The sequence below is a fragment of the Mustela lutreola genome, chromosome 4 (assembly GCF_030435805.1).
Source record: "Mustela lutreola isolate mMusLut2 chromosome 4, mMusLut2.pri, whole genome shotgun sequence".
NCBI lineage: Eukaryota > Metazoa > Chordata > Mammalia > Carnivora > Mustelidae > Mustela > Mustela lutreola.
This window is the reverse complement of record NC_081293.1, coordinates 57,631,808-57,646,162: the sequence shown is the minus strand read 5'-3', so window position 1 is coordinate 57,646,162 and position 14,355 is coordinate 57,631,808. Positions and strand designations below refer to the sequence as shown.

The following is a 14,355-nucleotide window of genomic DNA, read 5'->3' as shown; positions in this document are numbered from 1 at the left end:
AGGAGGCAAATGCCGGCTTTTGTATCATTCCTTTAAGCTATGTTTCTAATTTTCAAAAGAATTTAACAAGCTAATCTTTATTAATGTAATGTAATGTACTCTGCTCTTCTTCTCTATACTTTTGATATTAACTGGTATTTTTTTTTAAGGCACATTCCTTAATCCAAAAGGGTGATTCTTTTTCTTCCTCTCCTTTAAAAATTTTTTTAAAGTAATTTAATAATTAATAAATTTCTGGGATGCCTGGGTGGCTCAGTTGGTTAAGCAGCTGCCTTCGGCTCAGGTCATGATCCCGGCGTCCTGGGATCGAGTCCCACATCGGGCTCCTTGCTCAGCAGGGAGCCTGCTTCTCCCTCTGCCTCTGTCTGCCATTCTGTCTGCCTGTGCTCGCTCTCTCTCCTTCTCTCTCTCTGATAAATAAATAAAATCTTAAATAATAATAATAATAATTAATAAATTTCTTAATCACTACTGGCTCAACATGAGCAACCAGAATAACAAATAAGTCACTGTGTGTAGAACCTGAGGTCCCAACTCTTCATAGGTACATACTAGGAATTCCCTTTTCTTTTTTTTTTTTTTTAAATTATTTATTTATTTATTTGACAGAGAGAAATCACAAGTAGATGGAGAGGCAGGCAGAGAGAGAGAGAGAGAGAGGGAAGCAGGCTCCCTGCTGAGCAGAGAGCCCAATGCGGGACTCGATCCCAGGACCCTGAGATCATGACCTGAGCCGAAGGCAGCAGCTTAACCCACTGAGCCACCCAGGCGCCCCGGAATTCCCTTTTCTTAGTACCATACAGGAAGAGCCTTGGCCTGCTATTTTTTCCCTAGGTCTAATATTTGGAGGCAATATATAGTCCTTCAATTATTTTCCCTTATCTTTGGACTTGAAAAGAAATTCAACTGTGAGGGACGCTGACTCTAACGTACTTTCCCCTGGTGAGGGGGTGGGGAGAGAGAGGCCATCGATATATTTAACCTAGGCGAAGTCCCCTATCCATTTCATCCATTTCCCCACGTCAGAGGGAGATAGCTCTCCAACTAAGAGACTCAGTACCAATAAGTCCTGAAACTGATAAATCTCGTCCCAATCCTGCATTCCACTTCCCAGTTCAGTTTTCCAGGCTCACCTCTCCCAGGCTCTGTCTTGATTGAGCAGCACCAACAACAGGGGGTGCTGTCTCCTTGAATAGAACTTGGGAATGGAGGAGGGGATGGAGGACTTGGGCTGAAATCAATCCCCTACCCTCTCCCCGCCGCCGCCACCACCACCACCACCACTTCCTGCCTCTCTAAGGAATGGGGAAAGCAGGTGAGCTTCCCTCTCTCACCTAAAATAGAGCTTCTGATAGAAGCAACTGTCATAGTCTGGTTAAGAGGTTTGGAGCAGAGACTTGACTATTCACCGTGGCCTCATTGAGGGCCTGCTCTTCAGTGGAATCGCTGTAAGTTTTGTCCTCACTTCGGTAGCTTTCAAAACTTGATTTATCCACCCACTGATAATCTGATTATTATCTAAAAACTGATTATTATCTAAAAAAACTGATTCAAAATAATGAACTCAACAAAGGTCCAGTTTGTAAAAGTATGCTCAATAGGTCCATAGCTTTCTAGGATCCAGAGTACTCAGTTTCCCCACCTGGTGCTCCCCCTTCTCCACACCAAGGTCCCTGGAAACCCAATCAGAAGACTGCTTCGAAATTTCCGAATCAGACACAATAGGAGGGACAAAGCAATTTGGATGGATAGTTCATTCAGGCATGTTCAAGCCTAAGGATCATCTCCTTTAGACAATGTTTGCTGAACATGGAAATTCTAATATGTTCTCTTTTGTCCCTGAATCATGGTTGATTGCACATAAGTTACTTTTCAGTCTTCTTGCCATAAACTCATTTGAACCTGAATAAGGGGGTGAATGGGTAGTGGCTGATTAGTGATTAGGGTGTGGGACAGGTACTTTTGGAGGTCTGGACCTATCTTTTGGCTTCCATTACCTCAGGTTTCTTGTCTCTGCCTTCTGAAGTACCTGCCCTTGAGAGCCTACAGCTCTTTCTACGCTGCCGCTGCCCCTGGGAGACTCCATGCTAGATCAGTGAGAGGGGACGTAAGAGGAGATATTTTGATAAATCACCCTACACATTGACTCTTTTTATTTTTTAAGATTATTGATTTATTTATTTGAGAGAAAGAGTGAGGCAGAGAGAGAACACAGGCAGGGGGAGCAGCAGAGGGAGAAGCAGGTTCCCCACTGAGCTGGAAGCCTGATACGGGGCTCAATCCTAGGACCCTGAGATCATGACCTGAGCCAAAGGCAGATGTTTAACTGACTGAGCCACCCATGTGCCCCTCTTTTTTTTTTTTTTTTAAGATTTTATTTATTTATTTGTCAGAGAGAGAGAGAAAGGGCACAAGCAGGGGGAGGGGCAGGCAGAGGAAGAAGCAGGCTTTCTGCTGAGCAGGGAGCCTGACACGGGAGTTGATCCCAGGACCAGATCCCAGGACCCTGGCATCATGACCCAAGCTGAAGGCAGATGCTTAACCAACTGAGCCACCCAGGCATTCCCCATACAGCTACTCTTATAGTCCCAGATCGTGGGATTTGGAATTAGGAGCATAAGAGGTTCACCAGCCCAGTTTGCCTATTCCTGGCAGGGAAGGAGAGATTTTTTGTGTGTGTGTGCTTTGCAAATGATGCTTTTCAGACCCAGATGTATTTCACAGAAAGTGTTTGAATGAGGACAGAATACACCCCTGCCCTGTACCCACTCGACTGCATTCCCTTGATTGTAACATGTTATTTGGTCCATTTTCCAGCTCAGTGGCACCAGCAGATCCCACCGCCCATGTCGGTCCGGCCCACTGGCAGTCGCTACGGATCTCTCACCAGTAAAGGACTTGACATTTTCTCTGCCTTCTCCTCCATGGAAAGCACAATGGTGTATTCATGTTCTTCTCGGAGTGTAGTGGAGAGTGATGAACTTTAGGAATGTCTGGGTGCCGGCTGTGTAAGGGGGCAGACTGTGGAGGGGGAAGGAGGACAAGCCAGACACAGCGGTTTCCAAGCAACTGGATTTGAGTGAGTTCCCATGCTGCTGGACCCGTGGCAAGAAGTGCTTCGAATAAGTCAGCTGGGGACTCTTGCTATCTCAGCTAGGGGAAAGATGTAGGGCTGTGCCTTTTAAAGATTCCAACAAAAATGTGAGAAGATGATAACAGATGAACCAAAGATGTCATGAAGTCACCCACTGCTTTGGGAAAAAGCTAGCATGCTCCCCTGTCCCCTGCTATGTTAGGGATATTTATGCCCTATTAGGAGTAATGAGGGGCCATATGTTTGGACTGAAAGGAGTTAGACAGTAGTGACCTTAGGAATCACTAACTCACCAAACAATTAAAGGGAAAAGGTGGGGAGGTCTCCATTACCTTTCATCAGTTAAATCCGTAGCAGTAGTTTTGATGGATTCATTTAATCAGCTTCTACTTAGCCTTAAGAGATCGTGCCATACGACTCACAGATGTGGAGAAGCACTTTTGATTTACTTATCCTGAGTGTACTGAGCCACGTATTAAGGTGCCAAAATGTGCTTGAGATACCAAAAAATTCACTGAAACACCCTCAATATTGCACAACACACTTGTTCGATAGCCAAAACAAGGCCCCATTAGCCTGTCTGCTTCATTTTCTTTTGGATATAATGGTGAGTGGTTTTGCTTTCTGACTTTATACATCCCCAAATTCTAGAACTAAAAGGTTGCTAGTAAACCAACCGAAAAGAAAGCTTCTATGGGGTCACTTTTAAAGCTACTAGCTTCATTGCCGCTTGCAAAATATGCAAGAGTTGTCATCGTCTGCCCCTCTTCTCTCCCCAAAAGGCTGGAAGTGTATGAGGCAGTGAGGGAGGAAGAGATGCCAACAAGGAAAGGAAGTGATGGGAGAGTGTTGTTTTTCACTTGTCCTAGAAGAGCAGTGGGTGTGGAAGGAGACATCTCTAATAGGTATGAACTGTGTTTCAGATAATTTGCATTTTCTATATGGAAAACATCATGCTAAAAAAAAAATCATGCTAACCAGGAAAGTGGGAGGAAAGGGGAGTATGCATCTTTGTTCTAACCCACCTATTCAAAACCTGCCTCTTAAGCAATTTTTAGAACTAAATTCACTACGATTATCCCCAGTGCCTAGAAGAGTGCTTAGCACTGCGTAGATATTCAATAGATATTTGTTGGATAAATGAATCTTATATTAGATAGAGAAATCTGCAATTCACACAGCAGTCCAAAAACTGCCCTGGGAATGGTCCTCACAGCACAGCTTGCTCCAGACTCCCCTGTGAAATGAATTGGAGGTGTCTGTTACCAATTCCTGGTGTGCAGGTGTCTGGTGTTCTCTGAGCCAGGGACCCTCAGCTAGTATCTAACTCCAATGAACAAATAGTAGTTGTTTAGAAAGGTTTGAAATTTTCTTCACTTCAAGGCAAGGACTTCCAGTATAAAAATAAATTCATTCACTCAAAAAAAGCATTTGTGTGTCTACTCTGTATAAGATGCTATGCTAGAGACTTATGAATAGGACACAGTCCCTGACCTCAAGGAGCTTACAATCTAGTAGGGGAGGTAAGATGTAAGGCATAATGAGTGCTGCTTTGGGGGGGGGGGGGAATCTATTCTTTATCAAATAGAAGTTTCCAGTTCTCTTCACCCTATTTTTTTTATGACTCTGAAATCATCTTAATATTTTCAATCTTTATTTCTTAATGAAACAAATGCCGCAGCTTACATCACTAAGAAATAAAGGTTTCAGTCAATTATTCAGTGATATTATTAGATTTTTGTTTTCTTTTTTCATGTATTCAGGAGCAATACTAAAAATACAGGCAACTGTAATGACAGCATACGTTTCATGCAGAATGCATCCTATAAAATATTCTGTTTCCGGGTTGGCTTCTATTATGGAATCTCTTCTACCCAAAGAGGACTTTCTAACTCCAGGATTGTTCCTTCTCGGTCATTCACCTGACCTTCCTATCACATCTATTTCTGTAGACCCTAAGTAGTTCTCCTATAAAAGGATATTTTTCACCTCTGTATGTCTTAGCTTTCTAAATACTTTTTATCTGTTGCCTTTTAGTGTTCACCAGAGAATTAGGATGAGTATTATACTTGACCACTGGATGGCGCTGTCGAACCTAAAATATAAGAAACCTAAAAATTCCTGAAATTGGAGACACTGGATTATGTCAATGCAGGATTTCTGAACCTCAGAATTATTGACCTTGTGGGGTGGATCGTTCTTCATTGCAGGGGCTGTCCTGCAAAGTGCAGGATGTTTGGTAACATCACTGGCCTCTAACTGGATGTCAGCAGTATTAGCAGCTGATCCCCACGTTGTGGCTACCCAAAATGTCTCCAGACAATGCCATATGCTTCCTACCAGGCAGAGTCCTTCACTGTGTTGAATAAATCAGTTCCCTGCTTTGGGAATTCCATTAGAAGTCAATTATAATGAGGGATACGTATATAAGAAATTTTGGTTCGGCTGGATATGTTTGGACTCAACATGTCCCAAATCAGATTCATCATCTTCCCTTTCATAAATCATTCTTCAGCCTCGTTTAATGATTTCTACTAATGGCTCCATCACATTCTTAGCGATCCAGATAAAAAGCATCCAAGTCACTTTTGCTTCCTCTCGCCAATCGATCAACAGATCCCATTAATTCTATTATTTCTTCTACATTCAGCCCTTCCTTTCCATCCCCCTGCAGTTCTCCAGTTCAGACTTGCATTACTTTATTAATTTCCCTCAATATTTCTGATTTCAACCATAACAAAAGACTTCTAAGTGGCCTTTCTGCCTCTGTTCCTGCCATTTCTCCCATTCAAATCCAGTCCAGATCTCAGTGTCAGCTCTTTCTTCCTGAAGTACTGCTCTATTCATACTCTTCCTCAATTTCAAACCCCCAGTGGCTCCCTGGAGCCAGTCAGGTACCCCCTCTTCTGCCCTGTTGTATTCAAGGCTTATTCCAATATGATGCCAAAACTTTTCAACCCCTTCCTCAGAAAACACACCCAATATGGCAGCAAACCTAACATAGGCCCCTGCTTTCCAGCTCCTTGCCTCTCTGTCACTTCTGCCTTGGAAGACTCTCTCTCCCCAGCCTCTACCCATGGCAATCTTAGCTGTTCCTTAAAGCCCATCTAAAAATGCCACTGCCTCTGGGAACTATTTTCTGATCCCCCAGGCCCCACCCAAATACATTCTACTTTCTTTGAAAACTTATAGCAAGTTTCTTGAATCTAGAAGAAGAAAAGATGGCCTTGTATAGTATTTTATATAAAATATAGCCTCTCTATACCTGCCTGTTCCCTCTGCTTGCACTAGCCAGTCTTGCCCACACTAGGTTTTAGCTACTGTTGGGATGGACTGTGTCGAAGTTTGTCATGTACCTTATACAGAGTAGGCACTCAATAAATATTCATTGACCTAAACTGAACTTCAAATTTCTAGGTACGTCAGTATGTTCCCATACAAAGTGAACTGAGACTAGAGCAGTGGTTCTTAACCTGGGCTGCATATTAGAATCTCCTGAAGAGCTTTTAAAAATATTGATACCCAGGCACAACCCCAAATCAGTTAAGTCATAAGCTCCGGAATTGTGGCATAAGCATCAGGATTTATGAAAGCTTCCCAGGTGATTCCAAAGAGCAGCCGCATCTACGGAGAGTAATTTCAGAACTTACCCAGAAAGGTCCAAGGGGATGCAGAGAGCATAAAGCTGTAGTTTGGGCACCTGGTGAAGAATATACTCCCCTCTGTGGTACATGCAGTGCATGCCTAGAAAGTAGAAATAAACACACACTTTGGCCTTATTGGACCCTCCTATTTTGTGCAACACTCTTAGACATGTAGCATTCATGAAGCCCCCAGAGGAAGCTCAAAAACCTGCAAAAATGGACCAGGGAAGGAGAGAAAGTTGATGCAATTTGTCTGGTCCTTTGTTTCTAAAAGTCACACAGGTCCCATAAGCACTCTCCTCTCTAAACAATTTGAAAGGCTTTTCTTAATTTGATTAGTTGTGGAAATGGAGATCAATGTACCCTTCTCTTTTTATTCCTCACTTAATTTTTGTAACATTCAATGAGAAATTGAATAGTTGAGAGACCAGAAGTAGATAGAGCTAGAGCTCTGGATGAAACGAACCACGGAGAGTAATGCCTAGAGGAGTCAAAAGCTGACTTTTATAGGGACAGGTTAGTTTGAATAATCTTCAAACGACAAATGGGTTGCTTTCCAGATGCTCACTTGTAAATTGGTTGTTTAAAACTCAGAATATATTTCCTTTCACCCAAAACACAATGCTAGATTCCCAAGTGAACTCAGTAAACCCAATTTAATTCGTGACTGAGTTACAATATCTATTACATCTGATTGGGTGATGGTCCCAAGAACAGGATCCAGGCAAAGCAGCCCATAACGTAAGAGGAGAAGAGAAACTACTTCCTCCTTTTTTGTGTCTATGATGTGGTCTAAGGTCCTTTGCATCTATCCACCATTCTGTGTTTTTCTCCCCAGATGCCCCGGGCTCCATGTCCTATAACCCCCCTCTGTGGTAACCCATCCCATCTCAGCCTGCCAGCATGCTGCTTGCTCCAAAATGACTTAACTCCAGTTCCAGGCATTTCAGGCCGATGGTCAGAAGAAAGCAGTCCAACTGAATGAATTCTGATTACCTGAGAGTCTTTTAACTTCATAGAGGGGCTGCATTCTTTTTAAGCAGTTGCCTTCTTACTCCTATCAACTTCTAATTGACAGAATTGCTAACAAAGTTTAAAAAAAAAAAAAATCAGGTTGGGAGGGGGAGGTCTAGAATACTAACTGGGTCACACATCCAAATTCTTGTTGATCAAAACCTCCGCCTGTTTTCTTCCTCCCCACACATTCCCAAAGTACCTTCCAAGCTGAGATCCTGGCCTGAGTCTGTTTGTATTTGGGCTATTTATGAATTGGTTGTAAACTCAAAGGCAAAGTTCCTAATAATGACTTTTACTCAAGGACCCTTCCAGGGTCCTTGGGTAACCTGGCCTCAAAGTATTTCTGCTTATGGTTGAGTAGAAAATCAATGTGCCTTACCAGTCAGACGAACAGTTACTTCAATTACAAGAAGCTTTTTGAAGTCCTTTTCACCACTAATCGCCTTTTCTTGTTTTACGTGGATCAAGATTTTAGAAAGTTAATTACTGGGGCGCCTGGGTGGCTCAGTGGGTTAAAGCCTCTGCCTTCGGCTCGGGTCATGGTCTCAGGGTTCTGGGATCGAGCCCCGCATCGGGCTCTCTGCTCGGCGGGGAGCCTGCTTCCTCCTCTCTCTCTGCCTGCCTCTCTGCCTACTTGTGATCTCTGCCTTTCAAATGAATAAATAAAATCTTTAAAAAAAAAAAAAAAAAAAAAAAAAAAAAAAAAAAAAGAAAGTTAATTACTGAAACACTGCTTGAAGAATGCCAAACATCTTCTAAACTTTGACAATGCAGTGGTCATCAGTATGCTAAAAAAAAGTTGCTAATACCATGTTTTTAAAAATCTGTACTGTGCAAAAAAAATGCGTATTTGTTGAAATTATGTTTGCCTCCTATTTCTAATTATATTAGCTAGCACACTTGGTATTATAGAATGATAAACAGGCTGCCTTTTGTTAATAGGTAAACAATGGCCACCTCAAATTCCAAAAAGCAGTAGCCTTGAAATTGCAAGAAATAGAGAAAGAACATACTTTCAGTCCTCTGAGAATTGAGCCAAAAATGCTAAGAGTAAGCATAAAGAGAATGGCGGTAGTGTAGAGGCATAAAAATACTAATTTACTAGAAGATTTTAACATATGAGTAAATAGAAAATGTTTCCCTAACAATAAAAACTAAAAGAGTTCAACACTATTTGACAACAAATATTCTAAGGCCGAAGTAAATGTATATTTTTCTTTAAAATGAAGAAAACAGTTCTCGTTTCCAGGTTTAAACTTTTTGATGGTGATTCAACCAATTTTTTAATGTATAAGTATATTTGACACTTGGAAGTGACTTTGCAAAAATATTCTTATTCAAATTGTATGTTACAACATGAATTACAAGCTGATTAAATATTAACAGAGCAACAGAAAGATAACTAGGTTTTAATCTTCCTAAAATATCCAGCAAATCCAGTAGACTTCTTATAGAATGTTAAATCTCTTAAATAAAAATTCATTCTGCCTCCTAACTAAAAACAGACACATTAAAAAATGAGACTTAAAGATGGGAAAGATGGGGGTGGAGAAGCTTGACCAGTATGGACTGAAAATTAATGAAGATACAGTAAAAAGGGGTTTGGGGGTACATGGCTGCCTCAGTTGGTAGCACATGAAACTCTTGATCTCGGAGTTGTGACTGTGAGCCCAACATTGGTTGTGGAGATTACTTAAAAGTAAAGTCTTTTTTTAAAAAAAGTGTTTTTATACCCATAAGAAACATGAGTTATTTTCATATAGTAAGAGTGAACTATTCAACGTTCCGAGATTCCAAAGAATGTGATGCTTTTCACAGATTCAGTGAGTTATTTTGCAAACTAGCAGATTCTTGTAATTTTCCCACAATTAATAGTGCAAGAATTCAGTGAATCACATGCTAATATTGACTACAGCAGTTACTACCAAAAGATTACTAAATGTGTATGTGTACAGAGTATAAACAGTTTTACTGTGTTAAGGGAGAGTTAAACCTCTCAAATAATACAAATGAAATAATTTGCATGCAACTGCATTTTTTTAATGCACATGGGTAAATTAAATTTTACTTTTTCAGTATCGTTATTTCAGAGAAACTTTATCTTCTTTTCTGATTCTCACTTTTCCAATCTTCGGCATTAAGTTTCTTAACCTACTCTTCTCCATTTGTTACCTTTCTGTTGAGACTGAAAAGTCTGTAAAACACTTAGCAGTATTAGGGAAGGTCTTTATTTCTAGGCATTCTTAGGTGAATTCTTAGGAATTCAAGAGGGATTTTAATAATTCAGATGAATATCAGACACATTCTCTGATTTTTCTGTAACTCTGAGGTCTCTTGTTTCTTTATCTGTAAACAAAATATTTGATTTCACCTTTTCCAGGATGGAGGCTAGGATAAACAAACATTTATGAAGAATTTACTTGGAGACCCTAAAAAAAGTAATAGCGGGTTTTTTATTCCAAAGGAAACATTTAAAGTAATTTTCTCCAAAGTAAGTAGTTAAATTTGCTTTAAAGGTTCGCATTTCTTTCCTGCCCCATTACTTTGTTTCTCTTTAGAAGGGTGGTACATAATGGTGGAATCTTCTTCTAGATGCTATGCAGTTAAAAGAAGAATCTAGAGAAAAACCAAATGAATTAAAAAAATATTCTATCAGCTTTCTGCAGGCAGATTCCAGGAAAATTTATTTTGGCATAGGTAGAATAGCCAACAGGAACTCTGACTCCTGTGTCCCCGAATGAAGTTAGTGGAATGACTCTGCAGACCACAGAGAAAGAGCAAAAGAGTTTCTGTATTCCTTTCTGGCTTAAGCAGTTCAGGGCAACTTCATTGTACTATTCCAGACCCCAGTGAAAAAACGTTCCATGCTAGCATGTCAATGACCTTATGTTGAAATGAATCAACTTAGGGTAACAGATAGATAAAGACCCACAAAAATGAGCATAGCCTTCGGTCACTGTTTTTGCATTCTCAGCTACAACAAGTCTGAATTTAACCCCAGTGATTCATTTCAGCCATGAGGACTGACAAAGGATGTACATATACCCACAGGCACGTACACACATGTACATGAACACACACATACAGACTTCAGTTGAGGCGTGGAGCACCCACAGCTAACATAATTCAATCAGAATCAAGAGTTGCCTCTAACAAACATGGTACGCTTCCATCTTAGGAAGCTCGAGTCAACTTATTTTCTAAAGTACTTTTTTGTTTATTGAAATCCTAATGGAAAAACCATTATAGCAGCCATTTTGAAATGTGCACATTACATAAACTGTATGTTTTGCTTCCGTTACTAAAAAGCAATTAATGGATCTTGGCTTTTATTCCTGTTCTTCTGGATCATGCATGTTATATAACCTCTGGAACTGAAAACAAGTGATCCCTTAAGCCCAAATGTCTGTGAGCATAAACTGTCTTTCTTCAAAAGGTATGTGGTACTGTATTCCAGTAGACCAGTCATCTCCATGATATTGTTACTGTTTCTTAGTCGTGCTTTCTTAAAGATTTATTAGGGGTTGTGCTTTGTTTGGAAACTTTGCAATTAGAAGAAAAAATAAAAATTAAGAACCAGTATTTAATTCAACCTGGATATTTTAAAAAAGAAATTTAGAGGATGTGATGGACTGTTTATGCATTAAATAAAATTTTATTTATTCTCAATTAATTGTTGGGTTTGTTTTGATTTGTAGCTTGGTTCCAGACTATGTATGTGAGATAGGTAAATTCTTGCTTTTAGTGGCTTTCTTTCAGCTCAGGTATTTTTTGGATACACTGCCAGTTTAAAATAGCAACCTTAAAGACCAGTGTTACTTCTATACAACAATTATCAAAGCTTGTACCCACTTGTATTCATGACCTAAGAAGGGAATGGGTGTATACCCATGTGAAAGGACAAGTCATATATTTATGGTTTTATATGCACTTTGAAGTTGTTTTCACTGTAGTTAGCAAAAAGAGGTATCTCTAAGCAGAGCAGAGGGTAAGTCAAATTCAGTCCAAAACAGCACTTTGCTTTTCCTGGAAGATGGCAAAATTTAAGTTTAACTGAGCCTTAATTGTTGAATCCTACAGTTCTATCAACCACAACCGAAATACATTCTACCTGGCTCATATCTAACAAAAATTATAGATCTTCATTAATATAAAGGCCACCTCATTAACTAAGAAACTGGCTGTATTGGATGTTTAAAAAGATAGTCAGATTCTCTTAACATCTGCAAATACCCAAAGTTGGAAGTCAATATAATCAGTTTTGGGTAATGAGCTTAATGGTGTCATAGTACATATTGTTCAGTTAAGTGGTTCTTAATACTGACAGCCCATTAGAATCACCTGGGGAGAATTTCAAACTATTCCCAAGCCTCACCTTGGAGAAGTTAAATAAATTCTTGAGCTGGGGGTCCCAGACTTGGTATTTTTTCAAGACTCCTAGGTGTGATTCTAATGAGCAGTGAGGGTTGAAAACCACTGGCTTGGATGGTCTTTCCCCTCATCATAGGCCTGCTCATTTGTATATGGTTCTTCAAGACTTCTGACCCTGGTGTTTGCAGATACAGCCTCCAGTTAGCACCTAGGAAGAGCCCAGATATAATAACTAATCAAACTGACAACCTGCCCAGGGGAGTCTTCTTTTATTTTAATGCCCCCTCTTAAAGGGTTCTTTTGGTATATGTTACTGGAGCTACACCACTGAAGTATTCAGCAATACTCTGTTTAGGACTGCTTATTCATTAGTACGTGTGTTCATCTTGGCTGCATATCCAAGGACCAGGGTGGTGTTGAGTAAGCCTGGGTGTGGGTAGGTGCTTGATAATATTTGATTTTTTTTTAAAGGGAGCCCAGGTAAAAGAATATTTTTGAATTTCAATATGCCTTGTTGTCAAACTAGAAAGAACACAGATTTTTCAAATGTGTACAGTATAGAATACTGTAGCAACGCTTAAGTGTTTTGATAATCTAAAATCTATTATGTATAATAATATATGAATCTTAACTTCAAAAAGATTTTATACTTGTGCTACCCAAGCTCCTAATCCATAAATCAAAACGGATTTCCCAATGTACAGTTTTTGGAGTTTTATCCAAGACTGGATTTGATCACTAAGACCCATTTACTTTTCCTTCAAATGTCTCCCAGGAAAAAATAGTACATCAAGTGGGGTGGATAGCTTAGGGATTTGGTAAGAGCTAAATTGCTTCCAGAGATTTCAAAAACACAGAAAAGGAAACTATAGGCAAAATATTTAACCGACAGATTACCATTCTTTCAGAGAATGGGATGGGGAAGAAGAGACATGGGATTAGGATCTTATCTATTTATCTATTAATTATTATTATTAATGAATTATTTATCTATTAGATAGATATTTATCTATTAATATCTATTAATTAATTTATTCAATCTCATTAAGAAACTATTGTTTATAATTTTAAAAAGAAATATTTATTGAGAGTTTATTCTGTCTATCCCTCTATACTAAAAGCCATTAGAGATAAAATGAAAAGCACAGCTCTCTCTTACAAGGTAATTTACAGTCTAGAGAATGGGATATGAAGCCTACTGGGAAAAGGACTCCATCTTAACACATCTTTATTAACATATCTTTTAGTACTGATTTTATTCATTCTTAAACTCTACAAACTTACTGGGGTTATTAATGACGCTTTCCGAGTCTAAATAATAAACTATCGTGCCCAAATAGTAAGAAAGACAGAGGCCCAGAGCCTTGTCATTAGTTCAAGTACACACTGCGGTGTGGAGTGTGGCCAGAAAGAGGACATGGTATCATCTCTTCTAGAGTTGTATAGTGTAAACTATAGTATCTTCTAAGCCTAAACATTTTACCCTCTAAGTTGCAGTGAGGAAGCAAAGTCCCGAGCCCTCCTCAGTTTCTTATTAACAGATATCAGAAGGAAAGAGAAATTCAGCAATTGTTTCTCCAAGCTTTCTAGGGATTCACTTGCGATTTTGTAAGTTTAAGTTTATGCCCCGGGGAAGATACTTTCATTCCTTATATACCAAATGGATTTTGCTAATTAGGGTTAACTAAGAAAGTAAAAATTCTACGGAGACTTTCTATAGAAATAATATAAATTGCAAGTAGGTGGCTGCATCTGATGTTAGGTGTTGGAATCCATAGTATGTTTGGGGGATATCATTGCTGTTTCTGTTAACTTGTGAAAAATGCCAAATGCACACATAACTTAGAGTCCTGCTTTTTCTAATTATTATTTCTAATTGCTATTTCTAATAATGCATGTAGTGTTATTGATCACCAAGTCACTGTTTACATTAAGGGTTTGGTTTACGCATCCAGTGGTTAAGCAAATTTATGAAAGTAATTCAAACAAATACCATGCATATTATTTTGCTCTAATCTTGATTAGCCTTGATGGCAGTGATGCCCCTTTTGCTTGCTTGTACTGATTAAAAGGAAATAACTTACAAAAGCAACATTTTAAAATTTCTCAGTGTTAGTTATATTTATATATGTAATATTAACATATATGTATTCCTATATAGGAACAAACATATATTTGGGTACTTGTAAGGAATTAGTAGTAATTGGCCTCAATGAAATATTGAGGAAT

At 39.3% G+C, this 14,355-nt stretch overlaps 1 protein-coding gene across 1 annotated transcript in view; it reads left to right on the top strand.

Annotated features, from left to right (window-relative positions):
• Positions 1-7,873, top strand: part of MYPN (myopalladin) — a 103,341-nt gene extending 95,468 nt beyond the window's left edge. Inside the window, exon 20 of the mRNA XM_059170113.1 lies at positions 2,818-7,873. Coding sequence (XP_059026096.1) covers positions 2,818-2,987 — 170 coding nt within the window. The 3' untranslated portion in view covers positions 2,988-7,873. The remainder of the gene's footprint in view (positions 1-2,817) is intronic.
• The last annotated feature ends 6,482 nt before the right edge of the window (positions 7,874-14,355 follow it).